This window comes from Rhinoderma darwinii, chromosome 1, assembly GCF_050947455.1.
Source record: "Rhinoderma darwinii isolate aRhiDar2 chromosome 1, aRhiDar2.hap1, whole genome shotgun sequence".
Taxonomy (NCBI): Eukaryota; Metazoa; Chordata; class Amphibia; order Anura; family Rhinodermatidae; genus Rhinoderma; species Rhinoderma darwinii.
Window position 1 is genome coordinate 405,959,895 of NC_134687.1, and position 26,626 is coordinate 405,986,520.

Here is a 26,626-nt window from a genome sequence, read left to right on the forward strand (position 1 = left end):
ATTAGAGACATGTCTGCCAGGTTTTGCTTCGTTTAAGGGAGAATCATCTTTATGCCAAGCTTGAGAAGTGCGTGTTTGAAAGAAAGTCTCTACCCTTCTTGGGTTATATCATCTCCGATCAGGGCCTCAAGATGGACCCTGAGAAGGTAGAAGGTAAAGGCTTAAGTGTCATACAACGCTTCCTGGGATTCACCAACTTCTACCGGCTGTTCATTCCCAACTTCTCTTCTTTGACAGCTCCCATCTCTACTATCACCAAAAAGGGCATGAATTCCAAGGAGTGGACTCCAGAAGCGGAAGCCGTGTTCAAAACCTTAAAAAAGGCCTTCACGTCAGCCTCTATCCTTCATCATCCTCATGTATCCCTACAGTTTTTGTTGGAGGTGAACGCCTCCTCTGTTGGTGCTGGCGCACTTTTGTTCCAGAGATGTTCGAAAGTCAAGACACTGGTATGTGGCTACTACTCCAAGCTTTTTTCTCCCGCAGAGCGCAACTACTCGATTGGGGATCGGGAGTTACTGGCCATCAAGCTGGCTCTGCAAGAATGGAGACGCCTACTGGAGGGCGCAGCTCATCCAATCCTGGTCTTCACGGACCACAAGAACCTGACCTATCTACAGACGGCCCAACAGCTGAATTCTCGTCAAGCCAGGTGGTCGCTGTTCTTTGCTCGGTTCCAGTTTGAGCTCCACTACCGACCTGCCGACAAGAATGTGAGGGCCGATGCCTTGTCTAGGTCATTTGAGACAGAGGACACTGTGGAGTCCCCACAGAATATTATTGATCCTTCTTGCATCTTCTCTGTCAACCCTCTGCTAGTTAGAGATATTCCTCCGGGAAGGACTTTTGTAAGTCTGGCAGACAGAGGAAGAATCCTTCGCTGGGGTCACAGTTCGAAGCTCGCAGGTCACGTGGGTGCCCGTAAGACCCGAGACCTAATTGCCCGTCAGTTCTGGTGGCCCACGCTGCCCAAAGGCGTCACGGCTCTTGTCTCCTCCTGTGTGGTATGCGCAGCAAATAAAGTTGCCCACTCCAGACCAGCTGGTCTGCTCCAGCCACTGCCTATGCCTGATGCCCCCTGGCATTGCAATGGACTTTGTCACAGATCTGCCCCTCTCTGCTGGATGCACTGTGGTCTGGGTGGTGGTGGATCGATTTTCTAAAATGGCTCATTTTGTTCCTCTGACTAGCCTGCCTTCTGCTGCTCGACTGGCTGATCTCTTCGTTCAACACATCTTCCGTCTGTACGGCTTGCCTCTGCATATTGTCTCGTATCAAGGAGTTTAGTTCACCTCAAAGTTCTGGAGAGCACTCTGCGGTCTCCTCGGTGTAAAGTTGGACTTCTCCTCGGCCTATCATCCTCAGTCCAATGGTCAAGTTGAAAGGGTTGACCAGATTATGGAGAACTATCTGTGGCACTTTGTAACCATACTAGTGAGTCCACAACCTCCAGTCCGTTCTTCATTGTCTACGGCCAACATCCTCGAATACCTCTTCCTGTCTCTACTATGTCCCAGGTGCCTGCAGCTGACTCTACCTTCAGGGACTTTCTGCAGATATGGCAACAGACCCGATCTTCTATTCTGCTGGCGGTGGACCGCATGAAGAGAAAGGCAGACACTAGAAGACGATAACCTCCCCAATTTCTTCCAGGTACAAAGGTCTGGCTGTCTTCCAGGAATATCCGGCTGAGGGTTCTGTATTGCAAATTTGCTACCGGGTTCCTCGGACCCTTCGAGATTCTGCTGCAAATTAATCCTGTATCTTACAAGCTTCGGCTGCCTCCTACCCTCAAGATCCCTAACTCCTTCCATGTCTCCCTGCTGAAGCCCGTGGTCCTGAACCGCTACTCCAGGACTCCTAGTTCCGCAGTAGCTCCTGGCGGCTCGTCAGGGACTTTCGACGTAAGGGAGATCCTGGCTACCAAGAAAGTGAGAGGAAGGACGTTTTATTTGGTGGATTGGAGAGGATTTGGACCAGAAGAGAGGTCTTGGGAGCCAGAGGAGAACATCGATGCCCCTGTCCTCGTGAAGAAGTTTTTCTCCCACTCTGGCCCTAAAAGGAGGGGGCGTAAGAGGGGGGATACTGTATATGGCTGCGGACCGTCGCTCTGACTTACCCTCTGACGACCGCGGCCATGGACGTTTGAGTTCTCGGCGGCATCTCCCTCCTGAGAGACGCCAGCACTCACTTCCTGGTTCAGTGACTGTCTCCCGCAGTGCGCGGGTGGCCGCGCGTGCATGGCCTTAAAGAGCCAGTATGCGTCCAGTTGCAGTGAATTAACCGAGAATGCTGCTGGACTATAAAAAGGGCTCTGCCCTCTTGACCATTGCCTGAGCGTTGTTGCGTTACCTTAGTTTGTCTTGAAAATGGATTCCTAGTCTTTTCCAGTTCCCAGTGTTACCCGTTCCTGCAGCCTGTACCCTGTATCCTGTGCTACCGTGCCTCTCTGCCATGTAGAGTTGTGTCTTCCGCTGCATCTACTGTGTTACACCCACCGGGTGTCTGCCTGCTGCCGGAGCCTCATCTTAAGCCTGAATCACCGCTACTGTCTATATTGCCACAGGTACCCTTTCTGGACTATAGACATTGTATTGTACCTGGTTGGCCAGCTGCCTTTCCGCTACGCGGTATGGCCCAGTGGGTCCACACCCCGCATCGTGACACAAAGCAGCTAGAGCTCAATCCACAGCTGAAAATACCATATGAGAAAAAAGGTTGCAACACTCAAACAAGGTCCAGTAAAAAAATCGGTAGTTTTATTTGCCCATGTTTAAAGCCAAGCAATGTTTCAGTTCCACCATGGAACTTGAAAAGAAGACACCTGCACAAAGTCATGGATTTTGTAGGATTATAGTCAGGTGTATGATTAACCAATTATACCAAACAGGTGATAATGATCATCATTTTCATATGTAGGTTGAAACAGTCATTAACTGTAAGGGTATGTTCACACGAGGTCATTACGTCCGTAATTGACGGACGTATTTCGGCCGCAAGTACCGGACCGAACACAGTGCAGGGAGCCGGGCTCCTAGCATCATAGTTATGTACGACGCTAGGAGTCCCTGCCTCGCTGCCGGACAACTGTCTCGTACTGAAAACATGATTACAGTACGGGACTCCTAGCGTCGTACATAACTATGATGCTAGATGCCCGGCTCCCTGCACTGTGTTCGGTCCGGTACTTGCAGCCGAAATACGTCCGTCAATTACGGACGTAATGACCTCGTGTGAACATACCCTAACAGAAACAGCTGTGTAGGAGGCTTAAAACTGGGTGAGGAACAGCCAAGCTCTGCTGCAAAGGTGAGGTTGTGGAAGACCGTTTCATGTTACAGGTCCACCATGGTAAGACTGAGCACAGAGACAAGACACAAGGTAGTTAAAGATTTCAAAGCAGACTGGGGTTTCAAGATGTGCTGTTCAAGCACAATGAAACGGGCAACATTGAGGACCGTAGACGCAGTGGTCAGCCAAGGAAACTTAGTGCAACAGATCAAAGACACATCATGCTTACTTCCCTTTGAAATCGGGAGATGTACGGCAATGCCATCATCTCAGAACTGGAAGAAACCAGTGGGACCCAGGGACACCCAACTACTACTCAGAGAAGTCTAGCCAGAAGTAGTCTTCATGGAAGAATTGCGGCCATACCTTTGACGTGGAAACAAGGCCAAGTGACTCAATTAAGCACAAAAACATAGGAACTGGGGTGCAGAAAAATGGCAGCAGGTGCTCTGGACTGAGGAGTCAAAATGTTAAATATTTGGCTGTAACAGAAGCCAGTTTGTTCGCCAAAGGGATGGAGAGCAGTACAATAATGAGTGTCTGCAGGCAACAGTGAAGCATGGTGGAGGTTCCTTGCAAGTTTGGGGCTGCATTTGAGAAAATAGAGTTGGGGATTTGGTCAGCATTAATGGTGTCCTCAATGCTGAGAAATACAGGCAGATACTTATCCATCATGCAATACCATCAGGGAGGGGTTTGATTGGCTCCAAATTTATTTTGTAGCAGGACAATGACCCCAAACATACAGCTTATGTCATTAAGAACTAACTTCAGCGTAAAGAAGAACAAGGAGCCCTGCAAGTGATGATATAGCCCCCACAGAGCCCTCATCTCAACATCATCGAGTCTGCCTGGGATTACATGAAGAGAGAAGGATTGAGGAAGCAACATCAACAGAATATCTGTGTTAGTTCTCCAAGATGTTTGAAACAGCCTCCCTGCCGAGTTCCTTCAAAAACTGTGTGCAAGTGTACCTAGAAGAATTAATGCTGTTATGAAAGCAAAGGGTGGTCACACCAAATATTGATTTGAATTAATTTTTCTTCTGTTCATTCACTTTGCATTTTGTTTACTGATAAAAAAAACTATTAACACTTCCATTTATGAAAGCATTCTTACTTTGCAGAATTTTTCCACAACTTCCTAAAACTTTTGCAAAGTACTGTAATACACTGTGTATATGGGTGAGGGGCAGTGTTACAGATTTTGCATTGGGACTCAGGAACTGCAAATTATGCCTCTGCCTATACTGCTAATATATTGAGGGAAATATATTTTCTTAAACATTGTTGCGTCCTGTAGCACCCATTCTCTACATCATCATTGGCAGCAAAACTTCTTATTTAGGAGTATAAAAACATCCTAACGCTTCACTCCACAAAACTCTTTTTGCTGTTGGTGTCCGTCTCTTTCCTTCTTTTTCCTCCTCGAGTCTCTTTCCCTCCCCCTCTTCCTGTAACACAAATCTGGATCATTTGCGACTTCACTTCAGACACAGTTTATCCTCGTCATCCATGAACACATCAGGAGATACTCAGGAAGAAGCTTCACTTTCCCTAATCTCCAGCCTTTCTGCTTTGGTTTATTGAATTTACTACATCTCCTAACACATCATCTTTACATTTATTTACCCCCTGGTCTTAGAATCACATATTACATCTTATTAATACTGCCTGCTTCTTCCAAACAATACAAGTTCTGTTACTTACTCTTTATGTTTAGTATGCTCTTAAAATTGTCTGCACAACTCTATCCTATCTCACACCACCTACCAACTAAACCCTAAAGCTTGATCCTTATAGAAAAAAAAACACCTAAAACTCCGTTCTTTCTCATTTATTTCTCTATATTTTCTTCTCTTTATCCCTCTAACCTTTCTGTACTTTTTGCTGTGGCCCCTGCCTGGGCATGAGTGGACAGGAAAATGCAGACAGCTCCAGTGGCTTTTCTCTGGATAAAGAATTTCTGAAATCACTGAAAGGACGGCTTCTGCTGGCAGAACTGGTAAGCAAATGGTACTTATGGTGCCTACCTATATCTATCTATCTATCTATCTATCTATCTATCTATCTATCTATCTATCTATCTATCTATCTATCTATCTATCTATCTATCTATCTATTATTCATCTTTTCGTTCGTTCATCCATCCATCGTCTATCTCATATCCATCTATCTATCTATCATCCATCTTTCTGTTCATCCATCCATCATACATATTTTTTATGAAATATTTCATGTTGACATATGTACATTTCAATAACAATGAGTAATAGTGGTTTACAATTTGTAGGTACACAGATATGCATACAAGATCTAAATGTAAACAATTGTTTCCCTGTCATATGTTAATGTCAAACCTCTGCACAGCATATTACTGCCATAGTTATGGCCTCATTGAATGTTTATCATTAAACATGTCTTTGCATTTCAACAATCCAGTGGCTGATCATAAATGGGAACTTCTGGATAATCCAGATAATGTGTAACTTGGTCCATGGGTTTTGTGTTTACCCTAGATCACATATGGGCACATTCCTGCTGTTCTATTCTATTCGCCCACATTTAGGCCAGGAATAATACATCAATTCTGATAGCCCACCATTTGTTATTTGAATAGCCCACAAACCTGAGGCTAATAAGTCCCAATCTAAAGCCTATGTTCAGATAACCAATTAGAATAACAAAAAAATAAAATAAATATACCACCTTTTTTATATATGTATTTTATCATTTGTATTAAAATGAAAGTAGATTGAGGATCTCTACCCTCAAATGTTTTTTTTTTCCACCTTTCTGAAGAATGGGGGCCCTTTGACACCAATGCCACCAAATGAGGTGACTGCCAGACGCCACATCCAGGCGGAGAATGAATGTAGAGACGATTTGAATAGTCAGCTGCGCAGATGTACACTTACCTTCCCATTCATTCACCACCTGGATGCGGCAGTCGTTCTCCCAATAGGCGTGGGTATGCCATAAATGTCTAAGGTGGGTAACTCCCTTCACACCAGAGTAATACGGGCACATTTTTGATGACCCGAACTAGCAGCTTTATAGGGACTTTTTGGGGACTTTGCCCTTTTAATCTGACGCAGGATAGCAGGATAACATCCTGTTATTTGGAGCTAATTGACAGACTACAGCTTGCTGTAATAGTAGTTTTCTGATCAGTTTTTCCTCAAGTTACAATATTAATTTGTTCCGGGATGACCATTGTAACCTGAAATAACTTAAGAATATAACGCTATAGATAATTGGTAATTGGTTCTGAAAGCCCTAAAAAAGGCAATCCAAAATAAGAATAAAATGATGGTTAAAGAAAAATAAGCAAATAACTAATACAGATAAAGCAATTCCTTACATATAAAAAAGTCAGAAAGAGCTGCTGCAAGCTGGTAAATCATTTTCTGTTTTGAGGAAAGGAGCATCTTCAGGGTCCCGTGTACAGTAAAAATAAAATGGAGACCCCCTCACCTGGGGTCTAAAGGAGCAGCTCATACTGGCAAATGTAGAGAACAGTATATATTATACTGTACTGCAGAGAGACGCATCTAGACAGCCAATAAGTGCATGGACATAAATAATACAGTGCCCACTGATTGGCTTTACTTGCCCCCAATGTAATGCTCACAGGCGTTTTATTAGTGAAATTCCAACACTGATTGGGTGGATTTTCCAGCCAATCATATGTATCGCAGATGGCACTGAAGCATTGTATGTTGAATGTGGTTTCAGTATATGATGGCCTAGGAAAGACCATTGTATGTAGAAAATGTTGTAACCTGAGGCCATTGTAACCCGAGATCACTGTACATTTACGTGCTAACGGTGTGGGGGAAATTAAAAGTGAGTCTATGCATTAGATGTAATTTTTCTCACTTCTATTTGTCCAGAATGTTTGGGTCCCATGGAGTTCAGATTCAAAGAACATTACTTTATAGTGATAAGTACCTATGAATCGTATTCTATTCAATAATCAGGAAGGAAAAAGTAAGGCTGAGTTCACACCTGCCTCGTCATTTCCATTTTTATGTTCCATCATAGGAGCAGAAAAACAAGTCTGCCAGATCCATCACATGATGGACACCAGTGGTGCCTGATGGACTCCATTGATTTAGAATGGGGTCTGTTGGTCCCGTCGTGTTGACGGAGCTTCAAATGCATATGTGAATAGAGCCTAAAGGCCCATTTATGTCGATTAATAATCGGCTGAACGAGCATTCAAAAGCTCGTTTGTTGGCTGATCACATGATTTATGCAGCCTATAAAATAATTGTTACTGATGATACAATGATACACATTGATGGGAACCGTACGATCATATTAACGGTTAATCATCCCCATGTAAAAGGGCCTGTTAGCAGGCGTGATAGACTTGTTATTTTTATTGATCGGCACTCATTATTGGCAGAAATCTGCTCATGCAAACAAGGCCTAAGTGGAGAAGTGACCCGTTGCTTGACAACTGCCCACAGTTTACCACTGCACTTGCCTTTAAAGGGCCTTCAACACAGGGCCACAATCGCCCAAATGATCGCTCGTACAATAATTCGATCCCGATTACTGCCCCATGTAATACACGTCAAATGAAGGAACAACAAACGATAATTCGCTCATTCGTCGTTGATCGCAACTTTTATGATGACATAAAAATGAGCGTTGGTCAGCAGAACATGTGCTGCCGACAACAATGTAAATGGGGGAGAATGAACGATCGCCCAAATGATCATTCATACAAAGAAAATGAACGATAATGGGGAGTTGATCACAGGGGATCAAGAGAAGGCAGAGTTACTAAATGGGTTCTTTAGCTCTGTATATACAACTGAAGAAAGAGCAGCTGATGTAGCCGGTGCCAGTGCTGTTAATATATCGGCTGATATACTGAATTGGATGAATGTAGAGATGGTCCAAGCTAAATTAAATAAAATAAATGTGCACAAGGCTCCGGGACCAGATGGGTTACACCCTAGAATTCTTAAAGAGCTTAGTTCAGTTATTTCTGTCCCCCTTTTCATAATATTCAGAGAATCTCTAGTGACTGGTATAGTGCCAAGGGACTGGCGCAGGGCAAATGTGGTGCCTATTTTCAAAAAGGGCTCTAGGTCTTCCCCGGGTAATTATAGACCAGTAAGCTTAACATCCATCGTGGGGAAAATGTTTGAGGGGCTATTGAGGGACTATATACAGGATTATGTGACAATAAATAGCATTATAGGTGACAGCCAGCATGGTTTTACTAAGGACAGAAGTTGTCAAACTAACCTAATCTGTTTTTATGAAGAGGTAAGCAGAAGTCTAGACAGAGGGGCCGCTGTGGATTTAGTGTTTTTGGACTTTGCAAAGGCATTTGACACTGTCCCCCATAGACGCCTAATGGGTAAATTACGGACTATAGGTTTAGAAAATATAGTTTGTAATTGGATTGAGAATTGGCTCAAGGACCGTATCCAGAAAGTTGTGGTCAATGATTCCTTCTCTGAATGGTCACCGGTTATAAGTGGTGTACCCCAGGGTTCAGTGCTGGGACCACTATTATTCAACTTATTTATTAATGATATAGAGGATGGGATTAATAGCACTATTTCTATTTTTGCAGATGACACCAAGCTATGTAATATAGTTCAGACTATGGAAGATGTTTGTGAATTGCAGGCAGATTTAAACAAACTAAGTGTTTGGGCGTCCACTTGGCAAATGAAGTTTAATGTAGATAAATGTAAAGTTATGCATCTGGGTACCAACAACCTGCATGCATCATATGTCCTAGGGGGAGCTACACTGGCGGATTCACTTGTTGAGAAGGATCTGGGTGTTCTTGTAAATCATAAACTCAATAACAGCATGCAGTGTCAATCAGCTGCTTCAAAGGCCAGCAAGATATTGTCGTGTATTAAAAGAGGCATGGACTCGCGGGACAGAGATGTAATATTGCCACTTTACAAAGCATTAGTGAGGCCCCATCTAGAATATGCAGTTCAGTTCTGGGCTCCAGTTCATAGAAAGGATGCCCTGGAGTTGGAAAAAATACAAAGAAGAGCAACGAAGCTAATAAGGGGCATGGAGAATTTAAGTTATGAGGAAAGATTGAAAGAATTAAACCTATTTAGCCTTGAAAAAAGACGACTAAGGGGGGACATGATTAACTTATATAAATATATTAATGGCACATACAAAAAATATGGTGATATCCTGTTCCTTCTAAAACCCCCTCAAAAAACAAGGGGGCACTCCCTCCGTCTGGAGAAAAAAAGGTTCAAGCTGCAGAGGCGACAAGGCTTCTTTACAGTAAGAACTGTGAATCTATGGAATAGCCTACCGCAGGAGCTGGTCACAGCAGGGACAGTAGATGGCTTTAAAAAAGGGTTAGATAATTTCCTAGAACAAAAAAATATTAGCTCCTATGTGTAGAAATTTTTCCTTCCCTTTTCCCTTCCCTTGGTTGGACTTGATGGACATGTGTCTTTTTTTCAGCCGTACTAACTATGTAACTATGTAACTATGTAACTATGTAATTGCAACATAAAAACGAGTGCTGATCACTATATTGTCAATCGGCGCTGGTTACAGGCAATTTATCTGCCTGTGTAAAAGGACCCTGGTTTCATGTGAATCATGATCCTATTTTTCCTTCCTCTGTAATGAACTGACAACCTATATCTCTCTCCACAGGTTCTCTGCTTTGTGATATTTATCTGTTTTGCGGTTTCCATATCTTCCTATTTGGCAGCTGCTCTGATTGAGCTGATCATTACTCTCATCTTCCTCATCCTTTTCTCAAGTCACTACCATTTGCGTCTTGCTGCTCTGAACTGGCCCTGCACGGTATGTACAACATTAGTATTAGGTTTGGATTTACGTTACCAGAGTGTTAATGTAATTACAAAATTTTGCAGCAATTGCAAACTACACTTTATGTCTATCCTGCCTAATTTGCTGTAGCATTTAATGAGTCGGACAGGTATAGTAACAACGTGGGTAGTCATTTGGATTTCATTAGTGGTTAATTATTAAGTGTGATATGTGTGATAAATACTATGGGAACCGGGCTTGATATCCATGCAGCTAATTACCTTTGTCCCGTTAGATATTGATATAAGGAACCCTGTAAACGGAATCATTTAGGCTAAGAGTTCATTATAAACGTTGTCAGTGCATTTGCTGTAAGGGAATAAGGGTAATGTCTCCATTATCACTAATTCTGTATTCTATTGCATTTAGGATTTCTTGCGTTGTGTTTCTGGTGCGGTCATTTTTTTGGTAGTCTCAATTGTGGCTGCTGCACGAAGTTTAGGAGATGGAGGTGCAATTACTGGGGCTGTAAGTATTTAGACGTACATCAGTTTCTTTTCTCATGACATGGTACTGATGGGAGAGCTTGTGTCATATGTGAGACTTGTTTGAGTATCAAAAAGTAGACAATCCCTTTTAGTTGCCTTCATTTCATGTATTTTCTTATTAACTTTTTCCCCCCTCAAATAGGTCATGGCTAACTTTTACCTATCAATCATATTGACAGGAGGCTCATATACTTTATATTGTCAGGAGACCTAAATATGCCCTAAATAGTTAGGAGGCCTCGATATCCATCATAATGATGCAAGGCCCAGATTTTCTTCCTATATTCCAGAACCATGGATATTCTTTTGTTTTTGCAGATGACGTTCAAAAATGCCTTTAATTCTGATCAAATCAAAGTAAGGTGGTGACAGTCATTTGCTACAGAGTTTTTAGGGTCTATGCACGTAGCAAATCCATGTGTATGTACCAAGTACAGTGGCACATGAAATCCTTATGGTTCCACATTATGGAGACCATAGCACAAGGAACCCTTCAGACTGGTCATGCTCATCAGCCACTAATTCCTCCATGAACATGATTGGATTAAGTTGCACAAGCTACTTGCCAAGTAAAGGCCCAATTACACGGGCCAATGATTGGTCAAACGAGCGTTCATATGAACGCTCGTTTCCGACCATTGCTCTGTGTCTCTTCTTTTATGCAGAATTAAAAATCATCGCTGTCGGCACCACATCTACCTGTGTAATCAGGGGAGATGTCCTGCCGATATGATGAAAATGTATAGGGCGAGTGATCGGAGTACCGAGCGCTTGTCCCTATACATATCCAATCATTGCTCCATGTGATAGGACCAAATAAGCGACTATCAAAGAGCTGTCTCGTTGATCAGCACTCATTTACACGGCCCATGTAATAGTACCTTTAGGAAACCACCGACGACCTCCAATCTCTTGGGATAAGAACATTCTTGTTTACATTCAGAGGCTGCAAACAGACCCACTCCTGCTCTCAGCTGAGAACTGGATATAATTGTATGCAGTCTGAACAATGCTCTTGAGCCTGTGAATGTTAAACAAGAGTGGTCTCAAAACTCACAGAGAATGAATATATTGAAAATGTGAGGAATTGAAACACAAAGGTCCACATTCATGAATGTATTTGCGCCTTTTTTAAGAGGAATTTTACTGCAAAAAAATTCTAATCTGCTGTGTGGCATATTTATTAACCATTTGTACCAGACTCCAGAGCCATTTGCACCATGCACGTGAGTTTGTAAAAGTGGAGTGAATAGTAGATGTAGCTTACTGCATATGGCTTTCAAAAAGATGTACAGTGTTAAATCCACTAAGGAATGACTTTTCAATGGTTATTGTGGAGAAAAAAATATATTAAAACTTGGTTTTATTATTTAAAAAGAAATAAACCAGCGTCTATTGTCACAAATCGTGATATTAACTAAATGTATGAAGCTAGCATCCCAATTGGATCTCTAATTTTGTGTTGCCCTGATAGCTAAGAGAATACAGAAATTAAATATTGCAGATAGAGTAGAGCTGTCAAAGATATAAAATGGCTATCTTTGGGAGGAAGGTCCCATAAGGTCGCAGCATATGCGGATGACCTGCTCTTTTTTCTTACTGCACCCAGGATTTCCTTGCCCAATCTGATGGCGGAGATGAGTAGATACTCGATATTGTCCAATTTCAAGATTAACTACCAGAAGTCGGAGGCTCTCAATATCTCGTTGTCACAGTTTCTGGTGGAGGATCTGTCTGAGTCCTTCTCCTTTAAATGGGCTAGGGATTCGCTTAAATATTTGGGGGTCCGGCTTTCCATTGATCTGTCGCACCTTTATGCGGTGAACTACCCCCCGCTTCTTCAATGTGTGAAGAGCGATTTGGATTCCTGGACGACGGGCACTTTTACCTGGTTTGGGGTGCAATATCTGAAATTAATATTTTACCGCAGATTTTGTACCTCTTCCAAGCTTTGCCGGTTCACATCCCCCACCCTTACTTTCAAGCTCTGCTGTCCTTACTCCATAGATTCATATGGGTGGTGAAACCAGCCCGTATTGCCCGCTCCATGCTTTTTCGTGCTAAGTGCGAGGGCGGTGTTGGCCTTCCGGACTTTGTTTCCTACCATCAGGCCTCACATTTGTCATGAATTTTGGACTGGTTCAGACATTCTGAGGTTAAACAGTGGGTGTCGATGGAACAGACCCTCCTTGCTGTCCCACTGTAGATACTGCCTTGGTTGGGCAAACACATTCCTCTGTCGGCGCGGACACACCCGACTATTGGGCCCACCTTGGCGGTTGCGTCCCGGCTCTTTCCCCGGAAGGAAAACTCCCCGTCTCCCTCCCCTTGTTTCCTATCCTGTGCAATCCTGGGTCCCTTCCAGCACTGGTTGAAGGCAGGTAGGGGACATGCTGCTCATTTTCTACAGGGAGGGAATTGGATGTCTAGACCACAGTTAGCGTCTTTGACAGAGCCTCACTCCTTTACCCCTTGGCAGGTTACTCAGTTGAGACATTTACTCACGTCCTTACCTAACCTGTCGGAATACTCGCGGGATAGTTGTCCTTTCAAGCTTCTTTGCACCGGCACGGGCACAGTGCGCCATTCGCTGTCCAGGCTTTATGCTCTCCTGATCTCTCCATCCAATCTTCCCTCACCTTCTTATTTGCTTAGTTGGGAGAGGGACTTGCGTCTATCATTTACTGCGGAACATAAGGATCGTTTGTTTACAATGACACATAAATCCTCCATGGCTAGCAGATTTCAGGAGGCAGGATTTTGTCACGATGGTATAGAGTGCCTTCCTGATTGCATGCATTAATCCCTGCGGTCTCACCGATGTGTTGGAGATGTGGAGACCATGTGGGCACAATTTTACACATCTTTTGGGAATGGCCGCAGTTGACAGACTACTGGTCAGAGGTGTGGTGCATCTCCTCCAAATTTACGGATTTCCCCCTTCCGTGTTCTCCGGCCTTTTCCCTTCTCCATCTGTGCGATGTTCCATTATTTACGTACAGACGCTCAGTGGATCGTGATCTGGTGAATGCAGCTAGAGCATGCGTTACCGCATTGTGGAGACAATCTTGTCCTCCATCGGTGGGCATGTGGTTTGGCAAGATCCAGGAGATTATGAGAATGGAGGATCTCACGGCATCCATGATAGGGACCCATGCTAAATTCCTCAAAACGTGACATCATTGGATTAGATTTCAATCTTCTGTGGAGTTTTGTCACGAAGCGGGTTAGTGGACCCACTACGCCGTAGCGGGGAGGCAGCTGGCCAAACAGGAAACCCCAGCAATACAATGTCCCGCACAAAGGTACCTGGATAGTACGGACAGTGGCCGCAGCTCTGGCACTGATGGAGATGGGTGCAGCAGGTAACGCCAAACGTGGTGGATGACACAGGTGCAGCAGGTTGCGCTAGACGTGGCAGATTCCTCCGGACGTGGCAGATGACACAGGTGCCGCAGGTTGCGCCAAACGTGGTGGATTCCTCCGGACGTGGCAGATGACACAGGGCGTGGCGTATTCCTCCGGACGTGGCAGATGACATAGGACGTGGCAGACTCAATACTAAAGGCACAACACGGGAAACAGGAACAGGAACAAGGCACGGGTAACAACTGGAACGGGCAACACTAAGGGACCATTTGCAAGACAGACTGGGAAAACTAACAATGCTCAGGCTATCTCACCCTCTGGGTCACGCAACAATGTCACCTAGCATGGGTAAGTGTACCACTAAGGTCTTGTTGGGCTTTACACAAACTGATCGTACTTGTCAGTTCATTTTCTCCTAAACTCCTATAGTGAGTTCCTTCACCTTTCTTTTTCCTGACTTGTACCTACTTGAGCGGATACATTTTCAAACCGTATACTTAAACGAGGATATTTGCCATGCTTTACATACTCTCTGTATATAACATTGTTAATATGCATGTAAAACGCTGATCCAGATATAGGCTTGTTTTTTAGATTCTCTCATTGTATCTATAATAAAGAAGTTTTCTACTTTTGCTAAAATTTGATAGTAATGGACTCCTTTTTTCTCTACTATATATACTATCGTTAGAGTCCTTATCTCTAGCAACCGATGTAGGTGGTTGAGACTTCTATTTCCCACCAAGATACTAATGTGTCCTGTGAGACATTTTCTGTGTTTAATCATATGTTAGAGGTAATAAACATTATAAGCGTGAACTTAAACTAGGTTAAGAGGTAATAAGTTGAATCTGTACATAAACATATCAGTTCTACAAGTCACAGTTAAAGCGCCTAATAATGTGATTTGTCACTACATATTCTAATCAATTAATTATATACGACCAGGATTTAGACACATTTGGAAAATACAACTTTTTAAAAAAAAAGTCTTAAAAAAAGTTATAAATGAAGAGAATCTTGCAGGTTTCACTCTGGCCACTGAGTTTCACAATAGACTGACACTTCCTGTTCTGTAGAGATCACTTCTCAGCAGTCATCTCATTATCACAGGCAGGATGACAATGAAAGGTAACACCTCTAGATAGATAACATAGGATCCACCATTGACAATAGCTGATGGACACAGCTCCTCTCCTATCCCTTCCTGCACAATGACCTCTGCACAGGTCACAGAACATGCCTAGAAACTCTCCCATAGAAGTCAATGGGTCCACTCCTGTTCACATGATCCTATGGTGCATGTGGCTGCTGTAAAACATATCTCTAAATGCTGTTATAGCGGCTCAGGCAAGATGGCTGTCCCATAATCATGTACAGAAAATAGAATTAAAAAAGATCTACAATCAGAACATAAAAATAGAGAAGAAAAAAAAATAATATGTTTCACTATCTGGTTTTAATTAGTACAAAATATAGCTGATACTTTCCCTTTAACCCCTTCCCGCCGCAGCCCTTTTTCAGATTTTCATTTTAGTTTTTTCCTCCCCACCTTCCAAACGTCTTTATTTTTTGGTCGATATAGTCCTATGAGGGCTTGATTTTTGCGGGACGAGTTGTAGTTTTTCGTAGCACCATTTATTTTGCCATATAATGTACTAGGAAACGGGAAAAAAAATATTTGTGGGGTAGAAAATGAAAAAAACAGCGATTCCGCCATGTTTTTTTGCGCGCCGTTTTTACAGAATTCACTGTGCAATTAAAACAACATGTTAACTTTATTCTCCCGGTCAATACGATTACGCAGATACCAAATATATATAGCTTTTTCTATATTTTACTACTTTTACAAGTAAAAACCTAAGTGTAAAAAAAGAACATTTATTTGGTGTCGCCAAATTCCGAGAGCCACAACTTTTTTATTTTTCCGTCGATTAAGTGGTATGAGGGCTTATTTTTTGCGGGATAAGCTGTAGTTTTTAATAATACCATTTTGGTGTACATGTGACGTTTTGATCACTTTTTATTTCATTTTTTGTGGGAGATTAGGTGACCAAAAAAATAGAGATTCTGGCGTTTACCATTTTTATTTTTTTATGGCATTCACCGTTCGGGTTAAATAATGATATATTGTAATAGTTCACACTTTTACGGATGCGGCGATACCAATTATGTTTATTTATTTATTTATTTTTTACTATGCTCTAGGGGGAAAATGGGAAGAGGGTTTTTTTTTTAACTTTTAATTATTTATTTATTAAAAAAAACAAAAAACTTTATTTAACTAATTTTTACTTTTTTTATTAGTGCCCACACGGGAATTCAACCAGCGATTGTTAGATCGCTTGCACGATATACTGCAATAATAATGTATTGCAGTATATCGTGATTCTGACAGGCTTCGACTAACTTAATAGGTGCATAAAAATGGCGGACCTGGGGGCCTTCATTAGGCCCCCAGGCAGCCATAGCAACCATCGCCCCCCCAGCATCGTCCCCCTTTTTCTAACGATTTAAATGCTGCGGTCGCTATTGACCGCAGCATTTAACGAGTCAAACGAGCGGGATCGTGATCGAGCGCAATGCCGCTCGTTACTCCGAAGTATCGGTTGTAACAAACAGCCGACACCGGCATCGTATGGAGCGGGTTCACTCCGTTCCATACTTCCCCTACACGACTTTGGCGTATGGATACGTCAAATGTCGGGAAGGGGTTAAGCTAGGAGCCGCTTTGTAGAAAGTATCTATAGCTTGCATTTGCAATGCCGGAAAACATTTTCTTCATATTAATATTTATCTTTGTATTATCCTGTGATTGACAATAGACCCTCAAATTGTACCATCAGATAGTAAAAAGAATGAACATTTCTGATTGCATTAGGAAACAGTTCTGTGATTATTTCCTACAACAGTTTTTTTTTTTAAATTATTCCCTGCAACTGGATTTGTGAACCTGACCTTACACGTCACTTGCAAACACCTGTTCTTATCAGTTAGCAGATTGATGTAGTACAGGGCTTCTCAAACTATTTCTGCTCGGGTCCCACCAGCCAATCGATGGCAATGCCAGGGACCAAACCAGTGAACAAATACCCCTGTGTAAAACCCATATTACCCACAGTGGCGCCCACCAAATACTACCATGTAGTGCACATAATACACCCTAGCAGGACCGAATACTACAGTGCAATACAACATATCTCCCCAGCAGCGCTAAACAAATACCACAGTGCAGCACAAGATGCCTCCCCAGCAGCGCTAAACAAATACCACAGTGCAGAACAAGATGCCTCCCCAGCAGCGCTAAACAAATACCAGAGTGCAGCACAAGATACCTCCCCATCATCACTAAACAAATACCACAGTGCAGCACAACATACCTCCCCCGCAGCGCTAAAGAAATACCAGAGTGCAGCACAAGATACCTCCCCAGCAGCGCTAAACAAATACCACAGTGCAGCACAACATACCTCCCCAGCAGCGCTAAACAAATACCACAGTGCAGCACAACATACCTCCCCAGCAACGCTAAACAAATACCACAGTGCAGCACAAGATACCTCCCCAGCAGCGCTAAACAAATACCACAGTGCAGAACAAGATGCCTCCCCAGCAGCGCTAAACAAATACCACAGTGCAGCACAAGATACCTCCCCAGCAGCGCTAAACAAATACCACAGTGCAGAACAAGATGCCTCCCCAGCAGCGCTAAACAAATACCACAGTGCAGCACAAGATACCTCCCCAGCAGCGCTAAACAAATACCACAGTGCAGCACAACATACCTCCCCAGCAGCACCAAACATCACAGTGCAGCACAACATACCTCCCTATCTGCGCTAAACAAATACCACAGTGCAGCACAACATACCTCCCCATCTGCGCTAAACATCACAGTGCAGCACAACATACCTCCCCATCTGCGCTAAACATCACAGTGCAGCACAACATACCTCCCCATCTGCGCTAAACAAATGCCACAGTGCAGCAAAACATACATCCTCAGCGGTGCCAACCAAACACCTAAGTCCCTCCCTGCCCCCTTGTTATCCGTTGCCTTGCCTGTTCCACCCCGGGCCCCGGGCTCTCCTCACGTGATCTCTGCATAGTGCTGCCGCCTGCTTCAGTAGTGCGGACATGCGTCTCACAGTATGAGAAGCGCTGGTGTAGAATCTCTCTGGTCAGCCGGAGTGGTCTGTGACCATCAAGCAGGGCCGCCCCAGCTCAGCTTGTTTGACATGTGTTTCCCTATTTTTTATAGGTAGAGACCTGTCAATCAGGAGAAACTAGAGGGGAGTCCGACACTTAAACGGCAGAGTGCTTCAGAGTAAAACTTAGCATGCAATCAGGGCAACTGTCGCCATATCACGCTGCCCGCGGATCATTTTTACAATTTCAACCTTGCACATACTGTATCAACAGTGCAATGTCACATTCAGGATCACCTCCCTGTGTTCCTTTGTCCGCACTTCCTTATGTTGAAGGGGTGACGGGGATTTGCTGTGCCTCACTCAAATCAGTTATTTTGACATTCAGTTTTTGCTTACATTACTTATCAGAGCACCACCCGTTGAAAATATGGGGCTAGACTACCTAGGTGTGTAAGTATGAAACTTATTTCTAGCATATACAGGTAGACTGCTCAGTCATCTATAGTGCATATACATACAATTCACGTAACAGACATTACTATTTTGCTAAAAGCTTATATTTGTTTCATGAATGGTGGAAATAGACTAGCATAAATATACAAAAACAAGCACAGGTATGATATCTTATGTTTCGGCCCTCTGCATGTATGTGCTGTAAAGTAAGGCTGGCTTTGCACACAATGATTTTTTATGAATAGCGGATTTTTGATCCAATTATTATGATTGCAAATGATTGTTCAACAAATGTATACAAGCAATTCTAGCGTGTACATCAATTGTTAGGGCTCATGCACACAGCAAAGTGCAGCAGATTGTATGGTTACTAATTGTCGATCAGGGCACCTCAAGTATTCTGCTGAGCCTACACTGAATCTTATTGGTCATAGCCCTCACTGCAGTTCCAGCCTTTAGACTCATTCACACACAAGCCCGCCCTCTAGACTCATTCACTTTTTTCATTATCAAGTTTTATTCGTATTGCAATAAACAAAGGTACGGTAGAAATGTAGTCACATACAAAAACAATGTGAAAGTGGTAAGAGGGCATCAGTAACATGTATATGCAATGTAAAATATGCATGATGTAGCAATTGACACAAGATCTAGACCAGGGGTCTCAAACTCGGCCGGGTAAGTGGGCCGCATATAGAAAAAATGGGAAGTTGACGGGCCGCATTACTTTCAAATTTGATACAATACAAAATTATTGTTAATCAATTAGTTATTTGAACTACTATAACACTATATTACTAGAATAATAATACTACATTACTATAATAATAGCGCTAGGTTTAAAATTTGAGATATTTCTCCACGTGCTTATTTCAACAATCCAGCTTTCCAGTTTAAGTGTCGCTAAATGCAGTCCGGCGGCTCAGTTAGCACACATGTCAAGATTGGGCAGCCCCTTTTTAGATAGTGCCGCAGTGCCCTCTGTGGATGCTGCCACAGTGCCCTCTGTGGATGCTGCCGCAGTGCCCTCTGTGGATGCTGCCGCAGTGCCCTCTGTGGATAATGCAACACACCCCTAGATAAGGCCACAGTGCCCTCTGTAGATAAGGCCACAGTGCCCTCTGTAGATAAGGCCACAGTGCCATCTGTAGATAAGGCCACAGTGCCCTCTGTAGATAAGGTCACAGTGCCCTCTGTAGATAAGGCCACAATGCCCTCTGTAGATAAGGCCACAGTGCCCTCTGCAGATAATGCAACACACCCCTAGATAATGCCAGTGTCCTCTTCAGATACTGTCACACACCCACTTGTAGATAACGCCACAGTGCCCTCTGTAGAGGCTGCCACAGTGCCCTCTGTAGAGGCTGCCACAGTGCCCTCTGTAGAGGCTGCCAAAGTGCCCTCTGTAGAGGCTGCCCCAGTGCCCTCTGTAGAGGCTGCCCCAGTGCCCTCTGTAGAGGCTGCCCCAGTGTCCTCTGTAGAGGCTGCCCCAGTGATGTCAGGGGCTTGCCCAGAGCTGGAGTCCCAGGCAGAGCGCTAGTAGGCTCTTCCTGGGACTCCAGCTGTGCTCCTGACATCACTGGGACTCCTGCTCTGGGGAAGCCCCTGACATCATTGTCGATGTATGGACAGCGATGTCAGAGGCTTCCCCAGAGTCCCGGAGCAGAGCCGATAATAGCTCTCTGCCCGGGACTCCGCTCTGGGGAAGACCCTGACAAACTGTCCATATATGGGCAGCGATGTCAGGGAATTCCACAGAGTCCAGGAGCAGAGCCGACACCAGCGCTCTGCTCGGGACTCCGGCTCTGGGGAAGCCCCAGACATCGCTGTTCATATGTGGACAGCGATGTCAGGGAATTCCACAGAGTCCAGGAGCAAAGCCGACACCAGCGCTCTGCTCCGCTCTGGGCAAGACCCTGACACACTGTCCATATATGGGCAGCAATGTCAGGGAATTCCACAGAGTCCCGGAGCAGAGCCGACACCAGCGCTCTGCTCGGGACTCCGGCTCTGGGGAAGCCCCAGACATCGCTGTTCATATGTGGACAGCGATGTCAGGGAATTCCACAGAGTCCAGGAGCAAAGCCGACACCAGCGCTCTGCTCCGCTCTGGGCAAGACCCTGACACACTGTCCATATATGGGCAGCAATGTCAGGGAATTCCACAGAGTCCCAGAGCAGAGCCGACACCAGCGCTCTGCTCGGGACTCCGGCTCTGGGGAAGCCCCAGACATCGCTGTTCATATGTGGACAGCGATGTCAGGGAATTCCACAGAGTCCAGGAGCAAAGCCGACACCAGCGCTCTGCTCCGCTCTGGGCAAGACCCTGACACACTGTCCATATATGGGCAGCGATGTCAGGGAATTCCACAGAGTCCCGGAGCAGAGCCTGTACTAGCGCTCTGCCCGGGACTCCGGCTCTGGGGAAGCCCCAGACATCGCTGTTCATATGTGGACAGCGATGTCAGGGAATTCCACAGAGTCCAGGAGCAGAGCCGACACCAGCGCTCTGCTCGGGACTGCGGCTCTGGGGAAGCCCCAGACATCGCTGTTCATATGTGGACAGCGATGTCAGGGAATTCCACAGAGTCCAGGAGCAGAGCCGACACCAGCGCTCTGCTCCGCTCTGGGCAAGACCCTGACACACTGTCCATATATGGGCAGCGATGTCAGGGAATTCCACAGAGTCCCGGAGCAGAGCCTGTACTAGCGCTCTGCCCGGGACTCCGGCTCTGGGGAAGCCCCAGACATCGCTGTTCATATGTGGACAGCGATGTCAGGGAATTCCAGAGTCTCGGAGCAGAGCCGATACTAGCGGCTCTGTGTCCCGCGGGCCGCAGATGACAGCCCCAGGGGCCGCATGCGGCCCGCGTGCTTGAGACCCCTGATCTAGACGCATATACAAAAAAGGAAGAAAAACATCATAATTAAATATCATGGAAATGTACAAAGTACAAATACAATGACATAAGTAAGCAAAAACTATACATACAGCAAAGTTATATATGTATAATGAGAGCAACAAGAGACCCATGAAAGAAGTGCAAGAGAAAAAAAAAAAGGGAAGGGAGGGAAGGGGGGAAGGGTATCGCCGAGAAAAGACCGTGTAAAAGTGAAAAGATGAAGCCTAGACTCATTCATTTTAACGTGAAAGTTAATTACGGTAATAAAGATGGCAAAAACAGACATTAAAGAGGCTCTGTCACCAGATTATAAGTACATAATGTGATCGGCGCTGTAATGTAGATTACAGCAGTTTTTTATTTAGAAAAACGATCATTTTTGATAGCGATATAGATATATAGGTCATAACTCCATTTGCAGCCACATAAACACACTATAACGTTACTGCAGTGTCCTGATAATGAATATACATTAACTCCAGCCAGGACGTGATGTGTATTCAGAATCCTGACCACTTCTCTGTGATTTACAGCATAGCAGGCTCGCGAGATTACGCTGTAAACTGTAATTTACAGCGAGATCTCGTTGTGCTGTGCTGTAGTCTCACACAGACGATACAGAAGTGGTCAGGATTCTGAATACACATCACGTCCCGGCTGGAGGTGATGTATATTCACTGTCAGGACACTGCAGTAACGTTAATGTGTGTGTATTTGGCTGCACATAGCCCTATAGCTATATCGCTATGTGTTGTGTAAATGAATGGAGAGAAGTGTATGACGCTGATTGGTCACTGATTGGTCAGCGTCATACACTTCTCTCCACAACGCCTACTTGGTCATATAGTAAAACGCCCAGTTGTCCACTGAGAAACTCATTGGCATAAATCTAATATAGGTCATAACTCCGTCAAAAATGATTGTTTTTCTAAATAAAAAAAACTGCTGTAATCTACATTACAGCGCCGATCACATCATCTACAAGATAGGGAACTTATAATGTGGTGACAGAGCCTCTTTAAGAAAGTAACCTCACAAGGGAATATATTCTAAATTAATAACCCAAAAACAGAAAGACATTAATTTAGAAAAATATATAATGCACTTTCCCGAATTCAGAGATATAAATGTAAATATATATATTAGTGCTTAAAAATCAGTGTGGTCAAGACATTGTAACACCATCTGTAACACCACTCATCTTGGTTTGGTCCTTTTCCAGCTATTTGGATTCCTACTGGTTGGAGTGTTCTCCTATGATGCTTATACCATTTACAAGACAGAAATCACAGATAGGGCAGCTGAGACAGGAGATGGTGAGTACACACTGTCAACATACTTCAAATTGTGTGAATCCGCTATATACATGCTGGTTGCCCTTTCCACGTTTGCGAGATGAATACTGACCTTAAAAACTAGAGCTAGACAATAACACAAAAATATAGCCACAAACAGGCAAACATTCCAAAACTTTTTCCTTATTGGAATACTTATTCTTAAAGGGAACCTGTCATCGCTAAATAGGGGCTAGAGAAACGTTTTAGAACATATCCATGTATAGCAGCAGAATACCTTAGAAAATAATTTTTAACAACTCCTGCACGTATGCAAATTACTCTCAAAGTGTCCACTAGGCGTTTCTTCAGCAGGTAAGTGTCCTGTGATCCCAGCGACTACCCCTCCCATCTAGGCATAATGAATATATTTTTGCAGGAAACAGTTGATGAGGCAGTAGACATCAGAGATATCAATCATGCCTAGATGGGAGCGGTTGCTGCCATGATCGCAGGACACTTGCCTGCTGAAGATATGCACAGTAGACACTTCGAGAGCAATTTGCATATGCCGCAGGAGTTGTTTCTTTTCTTTTTCTAAGGTATGATGTAATATTGCTTCTATACATGGATATGTTCTGAAATTTCTCTCTAGCCCCTATATAGTGGTTATAGCAGTTTGGGTTTGTCAAAACTGATGACAGGTTCCCTTTAAAAAACATTTTTCCCATTGAATAGTGTTGAAATCAAAACATAAAGAAAAATGACTGCACCTTTGCATTAAGCTTTATATTAAAAGCTAATTAAGGGTCTGTTCATATCATCATCGGGTTTCCGTTTATGGTTTCCGTTCGACGTTTCCGTTGGAGGAACCGATGAACGGAATGCCAAACGGAAACCATAGCTTCCGTTTTCATTACCATTAATTTGAATGGTAATGTTTCCATTGCAGTTGGTTCCGCTTTGTTTCCATTCCATAAAGTTTCGACTATGTAGTAGACTACGCTATTGATTCCGCGAAAACCCCCCAGAAACCTTAAGGAACGGAAACAAACGGAAACTAATTGTAATGGAAGCATTACCATTAAAATTAATAGTAATGAAAACGAAAGCTATGGTTTCTGTTTGGCTTTCCGTTCATCGGTTCCTCCAACGGAAAGGTCGAACGGAACCCATGAACGGAAGCCCGACGCTGATGTGAATACACCCTAAGAATCCGTGCACATGACCGAGTGTGCCGTCCGAGCCCCATCCGTGATCTGAGGAAAGATAGGACATGTTCTATCTTTCCTCGGATCGGAGACTCTGACCATTTTTCACGGACCCGATTCACCCGCTAAAGTGAATTGGTCTGTGAAGACTATCGGGTGCCACTCGGTTGCCGTCAAAAACGGCCCGAGTGGCACAACGGTCGTGTGCAAGAGACATAAGACTACATTTACTAGAACAATAACAACTATTTACAGAAAAACTCTTAGGGTATGTGCACACGACAACGCTAAATACGTCTGAAATTACAGAGCTGAATTTCAGACGTAATTGCATGTACTCACGTTTTTCGCAGCGTCCATTATGGACGTAATTGGAGCTGTTTTTCAATGGAGTCAATGAGAAACTGCTCCAATTACGTCCCAAGAATTGTCCTGCACTTCTTTGATGCGGGCGTAATTTTACGCGCCGTATTTTGACAGCGACGCGTAAAATGACAGCTCGTCTGCACAGTACATCGTAAGACCCATTGCAAGCAATGGGCAGATGTTTGCTGACGTGTTGGAGCCGTCTTTTCAGGCGTAATTCGAGGCGTAAAACGCCTCCATTACGTCTGAAAAGAGGTCGTGTGCACATACCCTTAAAACATTCTTAGAATTGTGTAACAGATTTCTCAGAAATGACAATATTGATACTTTAGATCAGGAGCGGACATATACGTGCAACCGGTGCAACTGTCCGAGAGCCCTACAATCAAGTGGGCCCACTTTAATGTAAAAAAAATAAATAAATAGACCCCCCCTATTGTCTATTAAATTACAAGTAAGATATATCAATTACTGGTGGACTGACACACCATTGCGGGATTTTCTAGAGAGCCATGAATGAGGTGGCCTATTGCTAACACCCCGCTGCTATTAAATTAGCCAATATACTCTGTTGTCGAGATTATCAGCATAAAAGATCATATACCTTGAGTTATTTGTGCATCTAGGACAATTTAATGTATGACCTAAGGATACCAGTGGGTGGATGGACTATTGATGCTGTAAATAAATTTGAAAAGCAAATTTTTTCTTGGAATCTCACAATGCTACTCCACATCCACATATCATGACTTGCTTATATCTTAGGTGCTGCTGAACCATATTGACCACCTAAGGATTGGAAACTGAGAAGACGGGATAAAACGGAGTAATTCCGATATCATAAGGTTAATATCCTCATTATAATCTATTCAAAACTCATTTTACCTTCAACTTGTTCTGGATTCTCAATTATTATCAACAAACCTGTCCTGAGCCACGCATCAAAGTCCATTGACGAGATCTACAATGTGAAGATTGTATTACATCTGCGTCCTATTAAACGTGTGTTTATTCTAGATAGACTTGTCATTGAGTAGTATGAGTATATGCAACTTGTTCTGCCAAAGTCTAGAGGAAGGTTGGACTATTTGACTTTATCAAGTACTTCAGTAAAGCCTTTTTTACAACCAAAATGACTAATAGTCATGTGATTATGCAACAGGCAGAAGTGCCCAAAAGTCATGTGATTCCATACATTACATAGTGTTTATTGCTACAGATAACCTTAATAGCTGACCCACTATAGAAATAAATGTAAAATAGCTATTTACAAATGTATATTAGCCAGTGCAAGCAGATGAGGGATATTTTAATGAATCAATCACAAAAGGTCTGTTGCATTAAAAAAAAAATGCGTTCCTTATAATTATATGTTTTACTGAAAACTGCCAGAACAACACAAATATGGTATTGGAAAGAGGGCTAAATAAAAATATATATATATCCTGGAGAACCTCTTTAATACTTTGTATTTCTGTAGTCTAGGCTGAATAAAGGGTTTAATATTGATTTCAACTGGATATCATGGCAAGCTCAGAATTAATCTGTAGCAGGGGATCACCAGGAGGTGCCCTTATTAAAGGGGTTATGTGGAGACCAAAAATGATTAGCAGTGTACTCACTGCAGCAAGTGAGTACACTGCTAATATACATCCCGGTCCCCCGTCACGCTGATTCTGAGATTTTCATAAATTTTTATAGCACTGCCGGGGGACCAAAAGTCTATTTGCAGAGTCTTCTTTGATGACAATACGACTGTTCGTCATGTGAGCGTCCCTGTTGTACTCCATGTACAAGCAGGAGCAATAGTGCAGTGAGTACATGGAACACAGCGGGGTCGGTCAAATGACGAAGAGCCGTATCGTCATCAAAGATGAAATACATTAGTGAGTACACTGCTAATAATGTTTGGTCCCCACATAACCCCTTTAATTCACCAGAAAGGGCCCTACCTGGTGATCCCCTGCTACAGATTAATTCTGAGCTTGCCATGATATCCAGTTGAAGTCAATATTAAACCCTTTACTCACCCTAAACTACCAGAAATACAAGGTATTAAAGGGGTTCTCCAGTATATATATATATATATATATATACAGTATATGTATATATATATATATATATATATATATATATATATATATATATATATATATAGCCCTCTCATAAATACCATGTTTGTAAAAAAATGGACACCTGTACATTGCACAGGGAGGCTTTTCACTCTGCATCCGTATACCGTACATTGCAAAGATTGTGAGGGGGC

The 26,626-nt window shown here is 43.4% G+C and overlaps 1 protein-coding gene across 1 annotated transcript; it reads left to right on the forward strand.

The window, feature by feature from the left end:
- Positions 1-4,706: 4,706 nt before the first annotated feature.
- On the forward strand, positions 4,707-25,376 carry CMTM5 (CKLF like MARVEL transmembrane domain containing 5). The gene is made up of 5 exons (XM_075828911.1): positions 4,707-5,295; positions 9,966-10,118; positions 10,515-10,613; positions 22,732-22,825; positions 25,126-25,376. The coding sequence occupies exons 1-5, from the start codon at positions 5,200-5,202 to the stop codon at positions 25,143-25,145; spliced, it is 462 nt and encodes a 153-aa protein (XP_075685026.1). The 5' UTR covers positions 4,707-5,199; the 3' UTR covers positions 25,146-25,376.
- The last annotated feature ends 1,250 nt before the right edge of the window (positions 25,377-26,626 follow it).